Below are 26,663 nucleotides of genomic sequence, written 5' to 3'. Positions count from 1 at the left end.
ATGTTTAACGTATTTTTTAAATTGTATCTGCATATAAAGACGATATGTGTTTATATAAATACGATTTATGTTTATATAAAGGTCATTTGCCTTTATATAAACAAGTTATGCCTATATATAATAAAAACATATCCGTTATCATTATATCATAACGATTTATGTTCATATAAAAATATTTTGCCTTTATATAAAGAAGTAAAGCCTTTATACAATGGAAAATTATCTGTGTATAATACATTCTTATCTGTTTATGTTTACATTTTATCTTTATATAAGAAAAGTATATCTTTATATATTAATGATTTATCTGTATACATTCAAATTGTGTATGTATATATTGTGATTATGCATATATATAATGGTTACAGGCATTCATGCACACTCAGATTGACGTAATATCACAAGTTTTGGTATTATAAGACAGTGAAGGCGTTCCATATTGGTGCCCCGTACGTGTTAGAGATAATAAGCATAAATAAATGTTCTGATGTAGCACATTCAAACCAGTCATAATTACGACAGACTTATACAAAATGTTACTCATTTTCAATACTATGTACACATTTCTGTGTAGGCACAGTTGACAGAATCTATATATGCCCTGTCAATACCGATATGAGGCGTCCAAATTCTGCTAATGCAAAACTGTTTTGTAACGTTTTGATTCAAACATGCTGCATGGCGATAAGGCGATTACTACAACTATTCCACTCACCGTCAAAATGTTTATACTTCTGACAACAGCACCGTATCCTTCTGACGAAAAAAAAATGGCGGACTAAACAAGATAAGATAAGTGGGTGACAAAATGTTTTATTATAAGACCACCCCCTGTACGTCGATAATCCAAACTGAGTTGGATAATTCAAACTGAAGAAAAGAAATGTCGGCCGAAACTGAAACTGAAAGGTAGGTGAATATTTTATCATTTCCGCTAATTTAGTAACTATAAGGACGTAATTGTTCTACACATGTGATAATGAATGTCTGACACACACATGCGTTTTGTGTTTTGCAATGATTGAATAGTTTTCTAGTAAAAACGATAAATTTGTCTTCGGAAAATGCTAATTTTCATTAAATGCGACCTATGTGTTGAATTATTTACACGTTAATTGACAAAAGAGCGAACGAAACTGTAACAGAGATATGCCAAATTATATCATGAATGCCCTTTAAAATTTAACTTTTAACGCTTAGTGTGTTTCTGTGTTGAAATCATGTGTTTGCAGGGCGGGTATAAAAGTCTATGGATAAATCCAAACTGATGTGAAAATTTTTGTGGATAATAACCAAACTCAAAATGGAGTAATGCACAAACTGCGATGTATTGAACATGTTTTCCAAAGACAGGTTGGATATTATTCTTTGAAAACTATTTATAACAAAAAAATCACACGATGTGTATAATGGAATATAAAAAATACTTTCAACGAACATCAACATTCATTTATTTGTTATTAGTGAAATCAATTTCGTAGGAACTTGCATATATATACAATTGAGATAAGAAGCAAAATAAGCATGCGAAATTTGAATTTCCCGTTCACAGAGATGCCATAACACGTGTTCCATTTCATTTTGGATAGCATGAAAAGCATAGAAATTTAAAAATGTCCCAACTTATTATTTAATCACTTGATGTAAAAGGGATTCGAGTCGAAGCTGCAGGTTAAAGTGGCACTTGTCCCGCTGATTCATGTATTTGTCACCATATAAGAGGTTTCGAATATTACTTGAGGCATTACTGACCTGATTCATTATACATTATTTCAGAAAGATTGCATCGAATGGTACACAAATATTTAAGGGGCATATCGACGGCTGAAAAGAAAACAAAATCATTTTTTATGAAGATTGTTTAACAATGTGCCTAAATGCTTTTGTTGTCAGCAACTAAATAAATCTCGAATTATTTTACAAGAGTGTTCATATTACATAGATCTTTACATAAAGTCTTCTTGCAGTTTGGTCATTATCCATCGACTTCCTAATGTTAGTTTGGAATTGTCCATACACTAGTTAGGTCATTATCCAATTTGTATGTTCTTGTTTCAAACAAATACGAATATATTGCGTTTTCAAGCATTTACGTCAATCAAATTTTTGACATACATATATGAAAGGTTAATACATAAGTCCAAGCATTAAAACATTTAAAACATTCGATTATAATTGTTTTTGGGCTAAAACTTTCGACAATTTCATTTACTTTTTCCAGATTTTCAAATATAAATATTTTATTTCGACGTAATTGTTTTTATTTGTTATGTTTTTTTAGCGCATTGTATCCGGCAATTAACATTTTATCAAAAAGAAACGTTTATTATGTCACAGCTTTCCTTAAATAAACGTGTTCTTACAAATAAATGACTGGAGTCTTTATTTCTGTCGCCATTTTTTTCTTCAGTTTGAATTATCCTACTCAGTTTGGATTATCGACGTACAGGGGGTGTAAGACACTGCAAAGTGATTGCCACTTGCGAAGCACTCCATCGAATTTCTGAACCAATATGTCGTCTTTTTAAAAGTTTACCAGTCGTGAAATATTAAGCATGACTTTGAAATAGTGTTTACACAAAGTCGTTTGGCGCTCGACACAATTCGTACTTATAACGTAATAATAAGATGATTGTCGATGTGTCAGACCTGATGTGACAGACTTAAATCATTGTATATATAAAAAGAACATGCCATACGAACCTGTTTTTTTTTCAATATCTGTTAAAGGCTTAACTTTTTGGTGAAAACCTGCATCACTTACATAAATATCGATGCACCGCGCATCACTGATTATAAACACCGTATTTATATTCCGTGTCACTGAAAATGAGTGAAATTCGTGGCACCGCTAACTTCTGCACATGGCTTTAAATGATAAGCTAGAACGAGCCATCGTAAGCTGAATTTATTTACGACAATCTTCCATTTATCAAAGTTACATGTCTCAGAATTGATCTTCAATATGACGGCATGCTTGCACCAAAAAAAGTTCACCGGGATCGATTGTCTTGCTTTCCAGTACGTGGAAGGCACATGTTTAAGTCTCATGTTTCAATTTATCTATATTGTTGTGGTAAAATACAATCATTATTGTGACCGCAGATGAAGATGTCCAGCTACGATTATGGAAAGGTATAAGCAAATGTTGGTGTAAAACTAAACGAAGGCAATAATAAATTTAGTTATGTATAGAGTGTACACAGTGATGTTGGATTGGTTAAATTTACTGAAATATGAATTTGGTGTTTGTGGTCAAAACCAAAGATCTATACCAAAGATGCTCTCGACTACTTACATCAGAAACAAAGGGGTTACAATTATAAAACAAACTTTTTTGAGACTGTCTATATATATATATATAGATAAGACATTACAGCGCCGTTTTAACGAGATGTAAAGGGTTCGAATCATATATATATATATATATATATATATATATATATATATATATATATATATATATATATATATATATATATATATATATATATATATATATATATATATATGTATTTCCGTCAAATATTAAAAAAAACAATTGAAAAACAAATATTTTCAAAGAACATTGTAATATAGCTTTGAAACCGTTTGTACACGTGTTTACCATCGTGATTCTAATTATGACGCCATTATTTGACATTGGTTTAATATTTTGCTTTATATTTGTTAACAATCATGACCCCAAACTTACCACCATTTTTCGAATTAGAATAGCTTTATCATACTATCAAGCGTTGAGAATAGTTGATCACACTGTCCTTCGACAGGTCTTGTGTCATAATACAAACCTATGGTGCTATTTTTTCAGATCTTGCTGGAATTTGCGATGAGTGTCGTAGATAGTGGTGAATTGATGCCTGATGATATCGTTTGTTTCCCTTAACAACGAGACAAGTATGTAGATGATTCAGAGGATACACGTGTCGGCGTAGGATCATGTGATAATACAGTGTCCGTTGATTCTGACACCATATGTGGAGTTCAGAAACAAGTTGGTGAACGTGTCGAGGATCATTAGATACAGATACAGTTCAGAAGCAAGTTGGTAAGCGTGTCGACGTAGGATCATGTGATAATACAGTGTCCGTTGATTCTGACACCATATGTGGAGTTCAGAAACAAGTTGGTGAACGTGTCGAGGATCATTAGATACAGATAGAGTTCAGAAGCAAGTTGGTAAGCGTGTCGACGTAGGATCAGGTGATAATACAGTGTCCGTTGATTCTGACACCACATGTGGAGTTCAGAAACAAGTTGGTGAACATGTCGAGGAAGGATCATTAGATACAGATACAGTTCAGAAGCAAGTTGGTGAGCGTGTCGACGTAGGAGCATGTGATAATAAAGTGTCCGTTGATTCTAACACCACATGTGGAGTTCAGAAACAAGTTGGTGAACGTGTCGAGGAAGGATCATTAGATACAGATACAGTTCAGAAGCAAGTGGGTAAGCGTGTCGACGTAGGATCATGTGATAATACAGTGTCCGTAGATTCTGACACCATATGTGGAGTTCAGAAACAAGTTGGTGAACGTGTCGAGGATCATTAGATACAGATAGAGTTCAGAAGCAAGTTGGTAAGCGTGTCGACGTAGGATCAGGTGATAATGCAGTTTCCGTTGATTGTGACGGTTCGTGTGTACGCTCTGGATTAAAACGCGAAATATGTGGCCATGTTTTTAAGAGAAAACACGACTTCTCTAGACATCTTAAACAACATTATCCCCAAACGGGAGAATATTGTTCGATATGCGATAAGTATTTCAGTCGGCTTAAAATTCACATGCAAAGGCATAAAGAGCGAAAAAAGTACGCATGTAACATTTGTGTAAAAGTATTTGTAAGTGTGAATGGATTGAAAGCCCATGAACGTCTCTTCCTTCTAAAATTAAAAATATCAGAATAAAGCGGTGCCATAACATCATAAAGATGCGGTGCTTTTACGGACATTGTTGAGCAGTGTTCATATATCTATAATGTCAGTGTTGAGCGGTGCATACTTGCTAACACGTGTAAATGTTAAAATCACAGTTATATTCAATAAAGCATGCTATAATGTGTTGTATATTGATTCTTCTACCATAAAATACCGTTTAACAAAAAATCTTTCATTTAAAATCTGCAAAAAACACGATTTTTTGCGTCATGAAAGTCAGTTCTTTCACGACACGCTCACATTGTTTTCACTATTTTAAATTAATAGCGACTCAATTTTGATGCGGTAAACGGCAATTAAATGTAAAGTATATACTTCGTTCGATGGAATATCTTTTTATTACCAACTTACCTTCTTTTCTCGTTTTTTTCCTTTCATTTCTGGACTCGCCAACAAGTTTGAGGCCATGTTTTTGACAGAAGGATACGGTGCTCTTGTCAGATGTATAAAATTTCGACGGTGAGCGGAAAAGTTGTGGTATTCGCCCTTTTACCGTGTGCTAACCTTTTGATAAACTGAATTTGTACGCGTTTTATTTTATCGTGCTTAACATAAACATTTGTTTACATATAATTAAATCAAAAGTAGCCTTGGTAAAAACTGAAACGGCTGGATATATAAGATGTTATGAAAGAAAGAAATAATGTAAAACTGTTAATATTTTCAGAAAAGACAAAAATCCGACACAAAAGTTTTATTATGGAACTTGTTTTATGCAAAAGAACTAAAAATGCTCAACCGTTGAACATTTAGAGCTACACAATTTGATAGTAAAATGACAAAACAGTTGCCTGTTCAATCTTTCTAAACACTGGCTTATGTCTAACAAGAACATTCAGTCAATCAAATTATATACAGAGGTAGCTATATTAATTAGTACACGTCATTATTATAGTTTTACGCAAGAACAACGTCATGACGTCAAAGGTATTTCAAGTCACGTGACAGTTTATAGTGCGTCATTACTTGGCAACCGCAACTAGAATTATTTTCTGACATCGTACACGCTTAAAATGCCAAAAGACAATTCTAAAAAGTGTAAATTTGTAAAGGCGATAGCAAGGGCGCTTCAGAGGTTTCTTTGCTGCGTTAGTTCTGCAGACGACGGCAACGATTTAGTGGTTACCCGTGTGTATCAGTCGGCTAGCTGCGGTCAACTGAATGAACATCTTCAACGAAAGGAGACGAACAGGTGCCTTAGCGCGCGGTTAGGATGTACCGACACCAAGGAGAGCGGCCAAAGCCGAAACAGACGTACGTCCGGGATTCGAAACCGACAAGACATCCCGCTGTTCACATTGCCCGGAGCTATGCACATGGAAATTAATATTCATGTAAGCGCTACATAACATTTTGTACAAACAATGTCAATGCAGACTTAAATATTTCCCACCGACAATTACACTAGGTAAAACGTGCGCATCCCTAACACAATACTGTATATACTGTACACCTGTATTTTAAATTACCTAGGTACCTAAGCTATGTATTGTATGAAGTTTGTTAAAAATGTGTAAAAATTCGGAATTAAGACAGGTATGTTTAATGGAATTCAAACTATCATCAATCCACATCAAGTTCAGTGCACAGCGAGTTTGTTTCATATTCGTTAAAAAAACCGTCGCTACCGTAGAAAAGAATAGCTTCTAGCATCTTAAACAAGAATTATCTTTAAAAAAGATATACGGCGTAAAGAGTTTAATGAATGAGATCAAGTATAGCGAATGTCTTTTTCTGTGCAGTTCTTAGCTGCATCACACGAAGTACGGGATGTTACGGGGAGTTTTCGCGGCTTATTTTACATTATAACATATTGCTGGTCATAAACCTATAGATACAAAACAGAAAACCAAAAGAAGAATGGAAGTGAAATTTAAACATATGAGTCAACCGGCCACACGAGAAGTATCCGTATTTATAGGCGCGTTCTTCGAACAAACCTGTTTTAGTGGTTTGTCGGGCATTGCTATTTGATTCGATTATTAACAGTATCAATTATCATCGTGCTAATGCTTAAAGTGATATTATGGGCATTTTGCACTGTTGAATTGAGCTGAAAAGAATTAACAGGTCAAAATAGTTAGTTAAAATGTGGTTACTGATTAATTATCTGCAACTCACCTTGCTACCAGTTGTTTATAAAAATATATTTTATATTCGATATTCTTACGTGACCCACCCAGTCCTGTAAGCTGAAATGATCCGTAAAACAATTTCGTGTCTTTGTGTCGTATGAACAAATCTGCACTAAAACTAAATTTAGGTTCAACTCGTAAACGCATGATCAGTTGTCAAACGAAAGTACGGTTGATATTCAAATGCATTATTTTTCTCTTTCTGGTATATTGTTTTAGTATGATGATGCTGCATTAATTAATATAAGTCTATATGAAGTAGAAACATCAAAAATAATCAACGGTTGCGATAGACACCTATAAACTGTTACATGCTCATAATATCACTTTAGTACATTAGGCAATATGGACGAATAATTATTGTTAAATTTATCAACAATAATATTTATCATTGTATTGTTGAAAACACATTAAGAATCTATTATTTACATACCATAATTATATTGCTGAATATCTTCATTTAACATATTTCTGGTCTAAAGAAAATTCCAGGTCACCTAGTTCACGGATAGCGTCTTTATTATATAACGATTATTTTACTGGCCGCCAACTCCGGTGATGACCTGTATATAAACTCTGAATGTCCGCGAATTGACCCGATATACCTCGCGGGTTGAAATGCAATGCTTTAAAGTGAGGCCTCGCTTCCATTGCTCTTTATACTTTTACATGTTAACATGTTTACAGGAATAAGGAAGTAAGTACTAAATATGAGAACATAGCCTTTTAAGTATAAACGCTCTTGCGCTGGTTATACTCTGAAAATAAAAGGTGTACGCACAAACTGTATTGATGTCGAGAATTGAGTGTAAAACTGTTCTATCTATTAAGCCTTTTCATTCGAGATAAAATTGTTTCATACAGTAAAACAGTGTTACAAAGACGCGGATATGTTTCCAATGTTCTGGTGGTATACTCAAATCAGCCAATGGAATAAATGAAGTGTATTCATTCGTACCTAGCCGCGGGAAATTTTATTGGACACTTACAAAGGTCAGGCTAAGGTGAAAAGCTGGCTTATGCAGCTTACGCCGAAATTCGGGAAAAAACATTAGAGGCACTTCTAAAAAATTTTGCTTACGCGCTGGGGCATATACCATGGTTGAGATGCTTAGTGGTGGTACACTTACTACTTATTTTTATTATTTCTTATTTTTCTTAACAGCTTTTTACAGTTCTTAATACAAACTTCAATAGTATTTAACATTTACTTTAAAGAGCTTTTTTCAAAATGCTTAAATTAAGGTTATAATTTTTGTTTTCATTTTTGGGTTAACTGCTGTTGTTCGACTTTGGATTAAAAGTTTAACAAAAAAAATCGCGATTATAGCGACACCCTGTAGTCCTAACAGCGCGGGCGAAAACAACTCATTTACTTCATACATACATGTGCTTTTATACAAAGACCCAAATAATACATTGTATTATATAGGTCTTTGTTTAATATCAGACATCAGTTGTATGCGCTTTGTTACAAAGGACTAAGTGTACATTTTAGGTAGTAATGTTTTACTAAACGTTATGAGTCATCGATTTAGATTTCGACAAATATGAATATTATTCAAAAAGGTAAACCACACGGACCATAACGCACATCAGAACGACACAGCGTATTTTGTTTAAACATAATACACATCAGTTGCGCAAACAATATTTCGAGTATAGCACTCAGACTTTGTTGCTTTCAGGTGAAGAAAAGTTCAGCACTAATATTTAGCTCTTTGTCGATTTCAATAGGCGAGAATGAGTGGATAATATTTCTTTGTTCAAAAGCTTTATTAAAAACGCCCGCATTAACAAAACGAAGGCATACAATGTACCTTCGCCAATTTTCTTATGCATGGCGTGGCCCTAACAGCCACCTAAATGTGCAACACATAACGTAATTACTGCGTTAGTAAGCATGCGTTGTTTATATTGTTTTTAGAACAATCCCGCCGAGTGTCCTAGAATGGCCCACGAGGGAGGGCCACAGGAGTCTTTGGAATATTAGAGCAGGAAAACTCGGCTAAGGAATATTTGGCTCCAGTGAAATCGCTCAACTCTGCAAATAAATGTTTGACTCCAGTGAAGTGGCTGCACACACTGCTACTAAAAATTTGACTCCAATGTAGTTGCTCCACTATCATAAGGGCTGTTTGACTCCAGTTGACTGACTCCACAATGCTGAGGACTATTTGACTCCAGTGGTCTGGCTCCACTGTAATGAGGACTATTTGACTAATGAGGACTATTTGACTCCAGTGGACTGGTTCCACTACGCTGAGGACTTTTTGACTCCAGTGGAATGGCTCCACTATAATAAGGACTATTAGACTCCTGTGGACTGACTCCACATGAATGAAGACAATTTGACTCTAGTTGATTGACTCCACTATGCTGAAGATTATTTGATTCCAGTGGTTTGGCTCCACTATAATGAGGACTATTTGACTCCAGTGGACTGTTCCACTTTAACAAGGACTGTTTGACTCCAGTGGTTTGTATCCACTATGCTGAGGACTATTTGACTCCAGTGGTTTGGCTCCACTATAACAAGGACTATTTGACTCCAGCAGAGTTGCTCCCCTATGATGAGGACTATTTGAATAGAGTGGACTGGCTCATCTATAATGATGACTATTAGACTCAAGTGGACAAGACTATTTGACCCAATTCGACTGGCTCCATTATAATGAAGACTATTTCATGGCAGTTGAATTTCATCACTCTGTTGAGGAAGTTTCAACTCCAGTGGAATGGCTCCAAGATTATGAGGACTATTTGACTCCAGTGGACTGGCTCCACTCTGCAAAGGACTCCAATTGACTAGTCTACACTGATGGAGAAAATATGTCAGTGGAATAGCTCCACTCTATTATGGACTGGCTCCACTCTTTTTGGACTATATGACCTCAAGGGACTGGCTCCACTTTAATGAGGACTATTTGACTCCAGTGGACTGGTTCCACTGTAATGAGGATTTTAGACTGCAGTGATTTGGTTCGACTATTGTGAGGACTATTTGACTCCAGTGGACTGGCTCTACTATAATTAAGTCTTTTTGACTCCAGTGGACTGGTTCCACTATGCTGAGGACTATTTGACTCCAGTGGACTGGTTCCACTATGCTGAGGACAATTTGACTCCAGCGGACTGGCTCTACTGTAATAAAGACATTTTGACTACAGTGGACTGGTTCCACTATAATTAACACCATTCGACTCCAGTGGAATGGCTTCACTATGCTGATGAATATTTGCCTCCAGTGAATTGGCTCCACTATAATGAGGACTTTTTGATTCCAGAGGACTGGCTCCACTGTACTGGCTATTTGACTAAGTGGACTGGCTCCACTAGTAAGAGGGCTATTTAGCTACAGTAGGCTGGTTTCAATGTGATAAAGACTCCAGTGGACTTGTTCCACCCTGCTGGAGAATATTTAACTCCAACAGAGTCCAGGGGTCTTGTTCTTTATTTTTATTTTATTTGATTTTTTTTAATCAACCTTTTATTACAACTTCCGTTTATTGTTTATTAAGGCTTCATTAAAAATGGCAACATGTTGACTCTTGTTGTATTTAATCAAACAATATAAAAGAATAATGCAAACAATTAACAGACATCATTATTTGGAATAAATTTAAATTGAAACACAACATTTTGTCGCAAAAAAATCCCTTCTTAGTAAAGCTTAGCACTTACTTTTTTAGCATCTTAAGACCAGAAATGTGTATCAAAATCTAAATGTTATGTGACTGTTAAAACTATAAACTGCAACATCTCAACATCAGAACAAATTAAAGTGGACATTTCAAGTCTGTTCACTACCTACAGGCAAAATAAAATAAAGAAATATTCAATTGCATATTCATGGCATATTTAATGAACAGTTATTTACCATTTATATAAATCTTAGAATGCCTACAGAATGCGATGCCAATTTTGAACACGGGGGCATGGTTTAAACAAACTTGGTAGAAGACCCCCATACAAGTATACATGTATGTGACAAATATCAAACCTCTTAGGCTTGAGGTTTCAGAGAAGAATAAAAAGTTTTTATTATATACATAATAAGGAAAACAAGCATCTCTCAGGCCGGGAATAAAGTTGACCTTAGGAGAATTATTATAACAAACATGTAGAGGAACATCATACCATATTAAACACCAAACATTTAACCCTTGACAATTGCGGTTTTATTGTAGTTGATTTTAAAAGTAATTTACCATATAATTTACTATATAAATATATTTATAAATCACATGAGCCTGTAGCATTGCCAGCTTTGACCTCATAAAATGATTTGAAGAATGAAAGGAGACTGCATGACAATGTCACACAACAAGTATTAAAGCCTGTGCCCTGTGGTTTGATATTAGTATTTTTCAGGTTAATTTTCTTTATAGCTCAATCCATACATATGCAATGGAAACAATCATAGTGAACAACTTAGCCAAAGGGTCACCAAAGAAGCATATGTGATTTTTTTAAATTAAAATCTGCAGTTCAGGGGGAATTAATGTTGTTAGAAGAAACAACCTGCCCCATGGACGGATGGAAAAATAGACAACAGGGTATCCTAAAAGCTCTTCATGAGCACCATATGCTCTGGTGAGCTAAAAAATGCTTTTCTTAACATCTTTCTTGAGCCAAATTCATAATATATCTGCCTTAATTCCACATTTAATCAGAAAAATAAGCTCCAAAAGAACATTGCTTGATCCTTGTTAAGCTGTTAAGGGTTCTCGTGATGTATGGTGAACACCCCACAGTTAGCCATGTGATATGACTTGTAAAATGTAACAGATCCTAGTTCAAGCTTTAATGGAGACATTTTGGTGGTCAAGGTTTCCTCTCCTTCACTGAGCCAACTAGTGCCAGAATACACAGTCCTCCTGATACTATAGCACCAGACCTGAAATACACAGATATCACACTTGAATCCATGGAAAGGAAATATACCAGTACTCAACTAATTAGGGCTGATTAAAATTTATTTTGGCATTTATCATTAACAATACAAGAGTACCGCATAACGGGTGCCAACGCTCGGCTGCTGGTGCAGTTTTGAATAAATAAAAGCTTGTCAGATTTTTTTATTAGAGGTAACAGTGACCTTGACCTTTGACCTAGTGACACCGAAATGGGTGTGGCGAGTAGAACTCATCAAGGTGCATCTACATATGAAGTTTCAAAGTTGTAGGTGGAAACACTTTGATTTTAGAGCAAATGTAAAGGTTTTAGCACGACGCAGACGGCAGACGTCCGACGATGAGCTGGCTATGACAATTCCTCGGGTTTTCTCCAAAAACAGCTGAGCTTTAAATGAACCTTATTACAAATGTAAAGCATTTTTTTTTTAAATATACTTTTTTTAATGTTCCCAATGAAATTGTGCTTCCTCTTCAAAGCCAGCAAACAGGAATAAATATTAAATTAATTCAGTTCATTTTATTCTTTTTGCTCAGACAAAAAATGGTACAATCCTAATGAAACACATGTGAAAGTGGGGGGATAGTATACAAACTGATTACCAAAGTATTCCCCTGACTAGTGGTGAATGCCTCCATATACTGTACTCTGCCACATATATCGTTGGGTGACCCCTGAATGCCTTCAGGATATCCCTGGAACTGGAGTGAATACCAAAATTGTATTTCTTAATTAACTAAGCTATGCAGTTTTAGACATATTTTTTTCAAACATCCCATTTGAGGTTTGGGCAATTTTAAAATCATTAAAACTTCAAATTCTATGCTTTTACCCTTACTTAGGTGGGCACCATAATTTTATTGATCATGTTGTTTTAGCAAGATTCCAGTTTATGAAATTCACATACCCGGTACTCAAAAGGACAATTTTCATTTAAGTTTTCTCTCTTCTTTTATTTCAGATTTTGCAACCCTGGTATCAATTTAAAGATAAACATGTTCTTTTATGAAAATTGAAATGAAAATGTATGTCCTATTGCTTCAAAGATAATGCAATTCACTGGAAAGCAAACCTGGGCTTTAATTGGCTTTTTACAGTGCCATATTAACAAATGATCTTTAACACAATGATCTAGAAAGGGTTCTATTTCACTTAGTATCCAATGAATGCATCCAAATGTTGCCCACATGATATATTAATGAATTATATAGTTATATACAAAGATTTTATTTAACCTGTTGGCAGTAGGTAACTGGCCATTACAGGAGGGCCATGGGCCTTAAGGCGCTCACCTGAGGTCCAAAGGAACTAGACTATTATGAGAAAGTGCGAGCTGATTCAAAAAGATTGGACAAAAAGTGTGACTTCAAGAGCATCACTATTTATTTCTTTTGATTTAACCTAATTACCTAGTTTTGAGCTCACATGAACTAGTTTCAATCTCAGCCAATATTTAATTGGGACAAATGTTCTGACCATGTTTAAAGCAGATAGTCCAATAAATGAGGATAAAATACTGTCAAAAGCTATTTAAGGAATATTGCCACAGCCAATTTTCAACAAACTGGAAGAAATTTCTAACTTGACCATTAGGTCAATAAAACAAGTGTTCTGACTAATTTTCCTTTCCACGAAAAAAATGACTTCTAGAGTGTTAACAAGGTTTCACTACAGAATTATTAGGGAAAATGCCCCACCTCATTGCAGCCATGTTTTTGGCAAACCATAATCATTTTCTAACTCGGCCGAAATATAATTACAACAAATGTTCTGAGCTAGAGTGTTAACAAGGTTTTACATTAGCCACAATTGGAAAAATGCCATGCCCCCTGAAGGCCATGTTTTTCAACATCCAAGACATCATTTGAACAAATATTCTAAAATGTTTTATGAAGATTGGACAATAAATGAGACTTCTAAAGTGTTAACAAGGATTATTGCCCCACCCTCTGGTGGCCATGTTTTTTAACCAATCAAAACCATTTTGGGACGCGTCCAAGATATTACCGGGACACATGTTCTGACCAAGTTTTATGAAGATTGTACAATAAAAGTGGCCTCTAGATTGTTAAAAGGTAAATAATGATGACGAACGTTGGACTACTTGAGATGGACAAAAGGTGATCACAAAAGCTCACCATAAGCACGTTGTGCTCAGGTGAACTAATAAAATATTTCTACTAAAGTAAAACTTAATGAATTAACAGTTTTCCCATTCATATTTTATTGTATTTCATAATTCATATAATTCTACTTTCTGCTTTACATTTTAAGTGCGTTGCAAAACATCCTATGATAATAGTTTGCACATTAATTAAACATTCATCATTCTACTGATATTTTTGCATTGCAAGGAAAGTAAATTGGTAAAGTACTATTTTTTTGGCTGTTTTCTGAAACAGGGTAAATGAATTAAAAAGAAACAAATTAAAAAGTAACAATACCACAAAAGTGCCAAAATGGCCCTAATGCGCTCACTGTATTTGAAGGTGAACTAGTTATAAAAGACTTGACTTAGTAACCAATTGACCCAAAATGATGTTTAAAGCGAGATTATACGATTTTGTCAAATATTTATGAATTTATATAAGATGTGTAAAAAACTTATTATACATATATTTCAATATAAATTAAAATAAAAATTAAGAAGAACATGTGTCAAAAAATGCGAAATAAGCCAGATATTTAAATCTGAAATAAAAAATGTCTGTACAGTCGAATTCGCCAGCATGTATATCATGCATGTACGATGTGAATCTTAATTTAGTTTAACGGTTCATTTAAAATTCCTGCAATGATATCTATTCATACGACACACAAACACTAGCTCCGATCCTAATAAAAAGACGAATGCTTCGGTTATTGTAGGAAAATATGTACGAAATATCTTTGTCACAATCGGCTCGGGGCGCTAATTTGTCTTTGCTGCATTTTATGAAATTCGTCTTCAATGTATATTTTTTCTTGCCTATTATGTGTTATTGTAACATATTTTTATCAATTTATTACAAGTTAACACATATTAAAATCGTATAGTCTCAATTTAATCAAGATAAAGCTATACATTTGCCTTATAAAGTGGTTATCTTGGTGTTAATTTGACTTGGTGCCTTAATTTAATGACATATCTGTGACCAATATTCAAACAAGTTTTATGAAAATTTAGTCTTAAATGTGGCTGCAAGAGAAGTTATAAGGTCTTTCTATGAAATTTACCTAGTGACCTAAATTTTGGACACATACGCGCATATATGAGCATGAATTATCTAAACATTGTAATTAAGTCTCCAAGATTGAGTCACATATGCAGTTTCCTGAGTGGTGACAAAATTTTACCTGGTTATCTAGTCTTTGGACAAACATGACAAAGAATAAAACTTGGTTAATAAAAGGTCAAGATAAAAACATCATCAAAATTGAGTCATAAAAGTTGCTTCTAGATTGGTAACAAGATTTGACCTGGTGCCCAAATTCGCAGCTGAACTAGCTTTTTAGAAAATGAACATCTTGGCAAAGTTTCATTAAGATTTAGTAATTTATAGTGGTAAGAAGGTTTTACTCAGAATTAACCTTGTGATCTGGTAATGCTTGGGAAGCTCGTGATCTGAATTCACTTTTGATCCAGATATTGTCAAAATATATATAATATGACCAGTTTTCATCTAGATTGGACCAAAAGTGGCCTCTAAAGTGGCCTCTAAAGTGGTACAAGAAAAAAGTTTTCATCACACAACACTGGGTGGTAAACATAGTGCTAAGGTGAGCTTAAAATGGCTCAAGTAAATATACAAAATGTCAACACATTTATAAACAATGCTGATGTATCCAGCATGAAACAGGGTTCTGGCACATACCATTTGAAGTTGTTGGTAGCTGCCAATGCACGGTTCTTGCCAAAAACTCTTATATCCACATTGCCATAGGGAGAGAACCACTTTGCTAACTGAAATTGGAAACATTATACTAGGTAAATTTTAAACTGAGGAGCTGCGCCATGAGCGCATGATACGCCCGTCGTTCGCCAATGAAGTAGTAAGGTAATAAATAACCCTTTGAATCATTTTTTTACTTCAGTTTATTTGTATTTGAATACATGGTTTATTTTATAAGTACATGAGCATGGAGCGCCGTCTCCTTGACATTCATACCATATCTTTTTTTGAGTATATGTATGCATTTCTTTAGAGGATATGGAGTTGAAGTAAACCTGTTATAGATATTTTGACCAATAATAAAAGAGAAATGTAGATGGGTAAGTGGTAGTGTACAATCGGAATAGAAAAAAGCTCACCTTGTTCAATTTTTGACGAACAAAGTCCCATAACTCTGGAACGACAATTCAGAATTCCGTCAAAAACGAAAGGGGATCAGGGTTTATCAATATTAAGATTGTGTTGAAATTTGAAAAAAATCCATCGAAGGATATTTGAGCTACAGTAGGACATTCAATGAAATCACGAAATTTTGACGAACAAAGTCCCATAACTCTGGAACGACAATTCAGAATTCCGTCAAAAACGAAAGGGGATCAGGGTTTATCAATATTAAGATTGTGTTAAAATTTGAAGAAAATCTGTCAAAGGATATTTGACGTAGCGTACGACATTAACAGACGGACGGACGGACAGACGGACGGACGGACGGACAGACGCGGGGTATACCATAATACGTCCCGTCATAGACGGGCGTAATTCCGTCAAAAACGAAAGGGGATCAGGGTTTATCAATATTAAGATTGTGTTGAAATTTGAAAAAAATCCATCGAAGGATATTTGAGCTACAGTAGGACATTCAATGAAATCACGAAATTTTGACGAACAAAGTCCCATAACTCTGGAACGACAATTCAGAATTCCGTCAAAAACGAAAGGGGATCAGGGTTTATCAATATTAAGATTGTGTTAAAATTTGAAGAAAATCTGTCAAAGGATATTTGACGTAGCGTACGACATTAACAGACGGACGGACGGACAGACGGACGGACGGACGGACAGACGCGGGGTATACCATAATACGTCCCGTCATAGACGGGCGTATAAAAATTGATTAAGTTACTTAAACCATTAAATAAATTATAAGAGATAGTTAACAACTAGAGCTTTGTCACAGACGTGACGTATACCCCCACGTGCCGCATTGACACACACTATTTTGCATGCTGTCTTCACAAAACAAGAGAATCTAATTTATGGTGATTTTTAAGAATTATAATGCCATTATCATTTATCACCATTTTGACCTTTGAACTCTTGCATTCTTTCACATGACACGCCGCCCAATGCCTGAGAACAAAATTTATGTACAGAGTCATTTTAAAATCCCACAATGAATGACATAGTTATGGCCCAGACAAGATCATTTATTGCCTTTTTTGACCTTTGAACTAAAAGTGTTACCTTGACCTTGAAGACATCAACGTAATGCTTTCCGGCGACACACTGTCCAATGCTTGTGAACAAATGTGCCAAATGATTTTAAAATCTCACAATGAACGACATAGTTATGGCCTGGACAAGCTCATTTATGGCCATTTTTGACCTTTGAACTAAAAGTGTGATCTTGACCTTGGAGATATTGACGTAATTCTTTCGCGCGACACACCGTCTAATCATGGTGAACATATGTACCAAATGATTTTAAAATCTCACAATAAACGACATAGTTATGGCCTGGACAAGGTTTTTATGGCCCTTTTTTACCTTTGAACTCAAAGTGTGACCTTGACCTTGGATATATCGACCTAATTCTTTTGCCCGACACACTGTCCAATGATGGTGAACAAATGTGCCAAATGATTTTTAATTCTCACAATGAACGATATAGTTATGACCCGGTCAAACTCATTTATGGCCATTTTTGACCTTTAAACTTAAAGTGTGACCTTGACCTTGGAGATATAGATGTAATTCTTTCGCGCGACACACTGTTCAATGATGGTGAACAAAATGTACCTTATGATTTTAAAATCTCACAATGAATGGCATAGTTATAGCCCGGACAAGCTCATTTATGGCCATTTTTGATCTTTGAACTCAAAGTGTAACCTTGACCTTGAAGATATAGACGCAATTCTTTCACGCGACACACCGTCCAATTATGGTGAACAAATTTGCCAAATTATTTTAAAATCTCACAGTAAATGACAGTTATGGCCCGGACAAGCATTTGACCCTTGAACTCAATGTGTGACCTTGACCTTTGAGATATTGACATGCTTTTTTCACACAACACACCGTCCTATGATGGTGAACAAATGTACCACATCATTTTAAAATCTAACGATAAATGACATAGTTATGGTCCGGACAAACTTTCGGTTGAAAAAGCACTAAGTGGCCCCATGACCTAGTTTTTGACCCGGAATGACCCATATTCAAATGTGACCTAGACATTATCTAGATACAACTTCTGACCAAGTTTGGTGAAGATCGGATGAAATTTCCGGACAGACAGACAGACAGACAGACAGACAGAGAGACAAACAGACCGACAAAGTGACTCCTATATAGCCCCCATTACCAATGGTAATGGGGGTATAAAAAGCGTTTAAACTAGAGTTGCTGATGTAAAGCAACTAGCAATGGTTTCTGCATACTACTGCAATGACCTCATAAAACCACAATGGCCTGTTGTATATGTCTTCTGAAATAGCTTTGAATGGTAACTATTCCAGATTATTGTTACTGTAATTCAAAAGAGTTTGGAATATGTAAAATACAAATGGCTTGTAGATAATGTCATTTCAAAGAGGCTCAGAATACCTGGTCAATGTTGAGCCTCTTCTTCATAAGTCGGCTCCTCACAAACAGTAGTTCTGGCTTCTCTGATTGGTAGTCTACACTGTCCAAGGACTGCAACAGACACAGGCACATATGTGTCTTGTTCTGATAAAACTGGGCTTAATGCATGTGCGTAAAGTGCCGTCCCAGATTAGCCTGTGCAGTCCACACAGGCTAATCAGGGATGACACTTTCCGCTTTAATGGTATTTCTAGTTTCAAGGAAGTCCCTCCTTACCGAAAAATCAAGTTTAGGCAGAAAGTGTCGTACCTGATTAGCCTGTGCGGACTGCACAGGCTAATCTGGGACGACACTTTACGCTTTATGCATTAAGCCCAGTTTTCCCGGAACGAGCAGATATCATTAAGAATATGTAGGACACTAACTGGTATTTTATCTTTATAATAGATGATTTAGTGTAACAAATATGTAGCATGACACTATACATTGTCCGACAAATACTAAGGACAGCCCAGTGCCTACAAAAATTATCAGTCAGGAAACACAAAATTCTAAACGCACAGACAACAGGCTACTGTACATCTCTGTCAATGGTAGACCTATATAATGACAGATATACCTTCTATCAATGACTCCCAGAGTATGACAATAACCAATATACCCCGCCAAGTTCTAAAACTCACAATGTTATTAATGCGTGCCCTTATGATGTTGACCTTATTACAATACTCTTCCATGCTTTGAAGATAGCGCCGGAACAGACATGGTATCACCTCTGATGATCTGCAACAAAAACAGATATGTTATTGTTTTAGAATTTTAAGTCCTTTTGCACCTAAAGGAGAATTATGTAAGGGCTTTGAAATATACATGCAAGAAACAAGGGCCAATTGGCTCGAAACATTAACAGCCTTTTAAGCTTATGCCTTTTAACTTTTGGATGATTTTTTTAAGACAAATATAAAATGAGTTTAAAATGAAAATCATGGATAAACTGATATCAACTAAGGGCTTTTTTGTCCACAGCTGAAGCCGAACATATAGCACATTCCCTCAAAAAAATCTTTCTGCAAACTAATTGAGTTTCCCCAAAGATGAATCTTACACATCAAATGAGCATTCCCTTATCAGTTACATAACATGAAAGTTTTGCCCAAATTATTTGTTTTTAACCCATTTATGCCTATTGAACTCTCCCATCCTTCTAAATTGGATCAATCTATTTCCAAAATGAGGGATGTCTTGTATACAAACATGTATTTATTTCTATATTTAGAATATTTCTTACAGAAATTCCTTTAAGCAAACAGCGCAGACCCTGATGAGACGCCGAATTACGTGCCGTCTCATCTGGGTCTACACTGTTTGCCAAGGCCTTTTTTCTAGATGCTAGGCATAAATGGGTTAATGTGCTATTTTTTAAATATCTAATAAGGGGCTCCTTTCATTAAATTATATTAGCGCGTAATAATAGAAGTCATTCAAGTTAAATGCAACTCCACAAAGCTGTTTAGCTACACTCTTTCATAGTTTGCACATATAGGCCTTGATTAATCTTTCTGAATTTGTGCTCCCCATTTCCCTGCCTTTAATCTGTGTGGTAAAACTTGTCAGGTTCAATTCAACACATTGGAACTCCAACGGATTGTGTTGTTTTTACAGCAATAAAATGATGGAATGGAATATTTTATCTTAACTAATAAATAACGCACATACTTACTTAACATCTTTGAACGTTTTTATATGCGCTAACCTCAGAAAAACTGAAAAGCAGTCAGCAAAGTAATTATCAAATTGTGTTTCATAGCATTTAAATATGTTCATATCACAAGCATCTTACAGAAAATCATTCCTATAAACCAGGGATGTCCAACTATGGCTCAAATTATGCTTATAATATTATGTCAATACATGTAATTTGATACAAATCCTTATTTATTTCTTTTCATCGCACAATTCAAGCATTTTGTAAGAAAAAAAATAGATGAAATAATTTTTTGGTAAGGGCCTTATGACTGAAAAATGACCTGCCAGGCTGCTCAAAACTTGTAAATGAATTGAAGCCAAAGCCTTTATGCAGTTGAAGGCTGCTTGGAAAGTCACATTTATCACATTGGACCCTAAGTGGGGATTTCTACGTCTCCTGCATTAAAACCAGTGAATAATCAAGAACCCTAACAAAACTTTCACACATTGACGAAAATTATATAACACTTTCAGTAACAGCTATAAACTGGAACATATGTACATTTATAAGTTTGATATATAATGTAAGATTATTATAATTCATAACATATTTTTTTTATATATTTAAACAATTGCTATTGAAATATACTAAATCACTACTGCAGAGTGCAAATACACAAAGTGTAACCCAGGGGGTGATATGACATAAAAAAACAGCTAGTGGCCGATTCATAAACTCTTAATTTCCTCTATTGTTGTTCATAGATATAAATGCGTCACATAAAGAAGATGAAATATATATTAGGTACAATATTGTTAAATAATTTTATTTCAAGCTTTGCAAAAAACTAATATACATTGATGCATTGCTACATACCAAATCCACACATGAAGGCATCGAACCCAGCTTCATGGGGCAGAGAATCTCCATCTAGAAAACAGACATGTGCAGATTGTATAGGCAAATATTGAATTGGTGTAAAAGCAGTAGTTTTCTAGCCGACCATTGTCTCAATATTTTGTCTGTCAAGTGGTTCATGTGTTAGAATTAATATCACCTTTTTATGCAAAATAAAATAACCTGTGCACACAAAATAAAAAACTAATGTGCTTAGACAAAAACAAGTTTGTGCAAATAATATAAGAATATCGAAATTGTCTTTTTTTTAATACTTCAAGTCGTTATACATTTCAGCATACCTATGACTAGACAAGAGTTTAGATACAGTAATTAATTGAAATAATAATAGCATAATTGAAGAGGTCATACTGTATTTAGTGTGGCCTTCTGCATGCATAACTGCAGGAGGAAATATCACCAGGTCTCTGCCTTTATCACTGCAAACAGGGAACAAACATGGTATGCATTGTAATTTGAAGATTGCATTAATTTATTAAAGATCATCAGGCATGCAAACAAGGAAATGTCCAGTGCGGATACAGCAATATGTTTGTGCACAAAATGATAATATTCTTAAATGATTGGTTACACAAATGTATGTTAAACTCTTTGTTAATTGTCAATTTTTAGATATATTAATAGTGGTCCTCTGGACAAATTTTACTGGCATAATAAAACAAGAGGGCCTGAAAGGCCCAAAGTCGCTCACCTGAGATAACAAGATATTATTACGACAAATCTTCTGACCAAGTTTCACGAAGATCAGAAAATAAATGTGGCCTCTAGAGTGTTAACAAGGTTTTACTATAGCCATATAAGGAAAAATGCCCCGCCCCCTGGCAGCAATGTTTTTCAACCAACCGGCATCATTTTTAAACTCTTCCAAGATATTATCGGGATGAATCTCCTGACCAAGTTTCATGAAGATCGGACGTAAATGTGGCCTCTTGAAGTTTACAAGATTTTACTATAGCCATATAAGGAAAAATGCCCCGCCCCTTGGAAGCCATTTTTTCAAGCAAACATAATTATTTTCGAAGTCCTCCAAGATGTTATTGAGACCAATCTTCTGACCAAATTTCATGAAGATTGGACAATAAATGTGGCCTCTAGAGTGTTCACAAGATTTTACTATAGCCATTTATTGCCATATAAGGAAAAATGCCCCGCCCCTTGGCAGCCATGTTTTTCAAGCAAAGGTTACCATTTTTGAACTTATCCAAGATATCAGTGGGACAAATCTTCTGAGCAAGTTTCATGAAGATCGGAAAATAAATGTGGCCTCTAGAGTGTTCACAAGGTTTTTCTATAGCCATATTAGGAAAAATGCCCCGCCACCTGGCGGCCATGTTTTTCAACAAACAGTATATTTTCTAAGACTAATGCAACGCCAAATACTCACACTAAATACTGTATAGATATAAGCCAGTTTTAATCATAATACTACAGTGAATGCTGGACATTTGTCCTAGCCTATTTTTCACACAAGCGGAAATTCGTCCCTATGTTTTTGACAACCTGAACATTCGTGCCTTCGTTATTTTGACAATGCACAATGCACCTAATGGTTCCTACATAATTTTGACAGCCTGGACATTCGTGCCTTGGTTATTTGGACAGCCCGGAGATTCGTTCCTGAATAATTGCTATCCCGGTCATTATTATCAAATTTTAACAAAATAATATGGCACTCTGGGAATTTTATCCGGTATTTTAATATGTCGTTATTGAAATAGTTAAAAATAATGTTCTCATATTTTGTGTATATTTAATATTGTGTATATTTTAAAATGTTGTAAGATTTTATCGTGATCATGAGAATGATAATGTTATAACATAATCAAATATATCGACCTTAAACTGAGATCTGTAATTTGCCAAAATGCAGAATTCTGGGCGTTAAAACTATGTAGGAGTATATATATCCGGTCTGTAAAATAATGTTGGGACGATTGTCCGGGATGTCTTAATAGCAAGGGAATGAATGCCCGGGTAGTTAAAACAACGTATGAACTAATGTCCGCCTTGTCAAAATTAGCGTAGGAACAATTTTCCCTGTGAAAGAATATTCGGATACATAATTAAGTGCTTAATACTTATATATACATTTGAAATATTTATTAGCTTTAATGCTAAACACGAAACCTATTTAGCCGGTACCGCTAAAATGAAACTCTGACCTTTCATAGTCTTATTAAGAGTGTTCGTTAGTGTATGGAAGAACACAATTAAAACAAGAATTAACAAGAATTTTCATTGACCACAACTGGGTTAAAGAATGTTTCCGAAAAATCAAGACACACACACACACACAAGAGAGACTTATGACATGATGTGGCATATATTTATCACTCATAATCAAGTTTAAAGAGAAATCAAGGTGCATGCATAGACAGTTAAGTTTGCTCCACGTTCGCTTTTTCTCCTGTATAAAAGAATTCTTCAATATTGTATTTCACTGTAAAAGCACATTAATAAAAGTTAAACGAAAAATAACACAACATGTATCATGTGCTTTTCATTTTCTATTGCTTTTTCTTATGATTGAGTCAACACACATTTTACACATTCGATCGTTCGTTAACTATCATCAATGAATTTAAAAGTTATTACAAATTGTAATTTAAAGAATTATTATTGAAAGAATAAAAACAAAGAAAACAATTACTCCCCCCCCCCCCCCCCGGCGGCCATGTTTTTCCACCCATCATGACCATTTTGGAACTCGTCCGAGATATTTATAAAGTCGATGTTTAAAGAAAAATATGATGATTAGGCAAACAATACAACTTTTAGAGTGTTCACAAGCTTTTTTTACTAAATAAATACATGTATAAGGGAAATACCCCCCACCACCCTGGCGGCCAAGAAGTTCACAATCTGTCAAAAAACCTGATATAAATATTAGTTTCTGTTAGTCTAGAAGTTGCTTCAAAAATTTAGTTTATAAAATTAGTCTAACTTAATCAAAAGAACACAATTTATGGAGAGTGGAAAACTCCAGTTACTCAGATGTAAAAAATAAGACGAATTTACAAAAGTTATTTCAATCAAAAGAGTCTTTATAATTTAGAAAATGCCAAATAACAAGGTTGCCATGGAACAGTTTCATAGCACAGTAGTCCGCTAAATACACCAAAACACAGTAGGTTAACTTGGCTTATCAGTAAAGATCAAAGATAAGGCTCTACAGTGCATTAGTACATGTACATTTATTTTATGAGATTTTATGCAAACTTCTGTCTTTATGTACACCACATTTTATGAAAGAAGTCCCAGGTTTATACACGGTAGTTAACTATTACTTAACTATTAGAAAGTATGTACATGTTATCTTTCTTTAACATTATGGCTAGACTGTTTTCACTATATACATATAGAGAAAACTACCGCCCCTTGGCAGCCATGTTTTTCAAGCAAAGGTTACCATTTCTGAACTCATCCATGATATCATTGGGACAAATCTTCTGAGCAAGTTTCATGAAGATCGGAAAATAAATGTGGCCTCTAGAGTGTTAACAAGGTTTCACTATAGCCATATAAGGAAAAATGCCCCGCCCCCTTGCGGCCATGTTTTTCAACCAAACGACATCATTTTCGAACTCGTCCAAGATATTATAGGGTTGAATCTTCTGACCAAGTTTTATGAGGATCGGACAAAAATGTGGCCTCTAGAGTCTTAACAAGATTTTGCTATAGCCATATAAGGAAAAATGCCCCGCCCCTTGGCAGCCATGTTTTTCAAGCAAACGTAACCATTTTCGAACTCATCCAAGATATCATTGAGACTAATCTACTGACCAAATTTCATGAAGATTGGAAATAAATGTGGCCTCTAGAGAGTGAACAAGGCAAATGTTGACGTCGCACAACGGGCGACGGACAAAAGGCGATCACAAAAGCTCACCATGAGCACGTTGAGCTCAGGTGAGCTAAAAACTGGTCTCAAAGCGAAAATAAAATGTACCTGAAGAAATACTCTGCCCCTCCACACAAATAATTAAAGGGCTGTAGTATTGTAAAATTATCATTGAAATATGTGATTTATGTGAGATAGTACATGTATAAAGACATGTTGTTAAACTATCCACTCATTATATAAAGCTGTGCATTAAAGGTCACTTCTCACTCAGTACCTGTCCAGTTCTTTGTATATCTCTGATAAAGAGGTTTTCTGCAGCAGTCCTGTGTCCTCCGTAATGGCCTATTAAAAATGTTTATATGCATTATCTGAACAAGTGAATTAAAACACAAATGGAACATAAAATTTTAATATTGGAACAATTTCAAACAAAATTGAACATAACCCCTGAAAAAACACATAAATAGATTTAACCTTTTATTAAGAACTGCCCGATTTTTTTAACAATAAATATAACTGCAAGTCTTCATGCTTATTAAATCGTCAGGTAGATAGAAAGATGTTTTAAACACTAATGGGAACAGTTTAAGGGGGAAACTTATAACATCAAATGCAATCCCATTTGCATTTTAATCACATAGTTGCACAATTTCACACTATTTAGTCATTTTTAATGCAATTTTTAGGTTCTATTTACTATTTAAATTGTTCACAACAATTTTACATAAAATACACAATATACCGTAATTACTCTAAGTTTTTGGACATTTAAAAACAAAATTGTGTCCGATAATTTATATACTAAAAATATAAAAAAATTACAGGTGTCCAAACATTTAGAGAGAAAAATTAAGGTGTCCGAAAATTATAATTATATTGAAATAAAAGCAATCAATCAATTTACAATAATTGTCTTGTGATTTTTTTTTCTGCTTAAAACAATAAGCACAACTTCACAGCTTTGCTTACTCTTGCCTGAAATCATCTAGAACAAACAAGTAAAAACAGAAAACATTTTGCTTCCTTAAAAGTGCGACACTGTTTCAAATGCTGTTGGGTAAATCCCTTATTTTCTACCAGTATACATGGTAATTTACCCAATAACGCGAATGCAATGATCAATTGCACTCATGCATGCATCTGCCAGGTTTTATGACCTCTATCCAGTTGTTAAAAACCTTGATCTGAGTGTCACGAGATAAGCAAAAACAGGGCCGAAGTCTGTAGAATAGGGAGGTAAAATATACTGTCCGAAAATTAAGAGACATTAATTATGGACGAAGACAGTATGTCCAAAAATTAAGAGCCATGAAAAATAATTGTTTTTGCTGAAAAAGAGGTAGTCCAAAAACTTAAGAGTGTCCGAAAACTTAGAGTAATTACGGTACTCAAAGTTAAACTATTATAAGGTAATTTAATAAAACAATTGTAACATTCTGGTCATTTAATTTTACAATATTGTTGTATTTCACTATTTTTTCAG

The 26,663-nt window shown here is 34.9% G+C and overlaps 3 protein-coding genes and 1 long non-coding RNA gene across 4 annotated transcripts in view; 2 read left to right on the top strand and 2 right to left on the bottom strand.

Moving 5' to 3' along the window:
- LOC127837915 (notchless protein homolog 1-like) overlaps positions 1-739 on the bottom strand; it is a 35,743-nt gene extending 35,004 nt beyond the window's left edge. Inside the window, exon 1 of the mRNA XM_052365395.1 lies at positions 716-739. The gene's annotated coding sequence lies outside the window, so the exon portion shown is untranslated. The remainder of the gene's footprint in view (positions 1-715) is intronic.
- On the top strand, positions 528-5,061 carry LOC127837940 (uncharacterized). The gene is made up of 2 exons (XR_008029555.1): positions 528-909; positions 3,812-5,061. It is a non-coding gene; the product is annotated as an uncharacterized LOC127837940 (long non-coding RNA).
- Positions 5,062-5,888: 827 nt separating this feature from the next.
- LOC127837905 (uncharacterized) lies at positions 5,889-10,619 on the top strand. Its single transcript, XM_052365361.1, has 2 exons — positions 5,889-6,273; positions 9,002-10,619. Exons 1-2 carry the CDS (start codon positions 5,953-5,955, stop codon positions 9,065-9,067), a joined length of 387 nt encoding a protein of 128 aa, XP_052221321.1. The 5' UTR covers positions 5,889-5,952; the 3' UTR covers positions 9,068-10,619.
- The window catches only part of LOC127837898 (poly(A)-specific ribonuclease PNLDC1-like), a 39,601-nt gene continuing 23,556 nt past the window's right edge, over positions 10,619-26,663 (bottom strand). The window contains exons 12-20 of the mRNA XM_052365350.1: positions 25,455-25,522; positions 21,688-21,755; positions 21,295-21,348; positions 20,452-20,494; positions 19,415-19,514; positions 18,753-18,842; positions 15,846-15,934; positions 12,594-12,692; positions 10,619-11,974 (exon numbers count right to left, since the gene is read on the bottom strand). Coding sequence (XP_052221310.1) covers positions 11,902-11,974; positions 12,594-12,692; positions 15,846-15,934; positions 18,753-18,842; positions 19,415-19,514; positions 20,452-20,494; positions 21,295-21,348; positions 21,688-21,755; positions 25,455-25,522 — 684 coding nt within the window. The 3' untranslated portion in view covers positions 10,619-11,901. The remainder of the gene's footprint in view (positions 11,975-12,593; positions 12,693-15,845; positions 15,935-18,752; positions 18,843-19,414; positions 19,515-20,451; positions 20,495-21,294; positions 21,349-21,687; positions 21,756-25,454; positions 25,523-26,663) is intronic.

Source organism: Dreissena polymorpha, chromosome 1 (assembly GCF_020536995.1).
Source record: "Dreissena polymorpha isolate Duluth1 chromosome 1, UMN_Dpol_1.0, whole genome shotgun sequence".
Classification (NCBI taxonomy): Eukaryota; Metazoa; Mollusca; class Bivalvia; order Myida; family Dreissenidae; genus Dreissena; species Dreissena polymorpha.
The sequence above is the reverse complement of the archived record's forward strand: the minus strand, read 5'-3'. Positions and strand labels throughout refer to the sequence as shown.

Excerpts from the sequence above, each read along its gene's own strand:
- LOC127837905 (XM_052365361.1), top strand. The coding sequence starts at position 5,953 with ATGCCAAAAGACAATTCTAAAAAGTGTAAATTTGTAAAGGCGATAGCA. Across the intron at positions 6,274-9,001 it reads ACATGGAAATTAATATTCAT|AACAATCCCGCCGAGTGTCC; the intron begins GTAAGCGCTACA and ends TATTGTTTTTAG.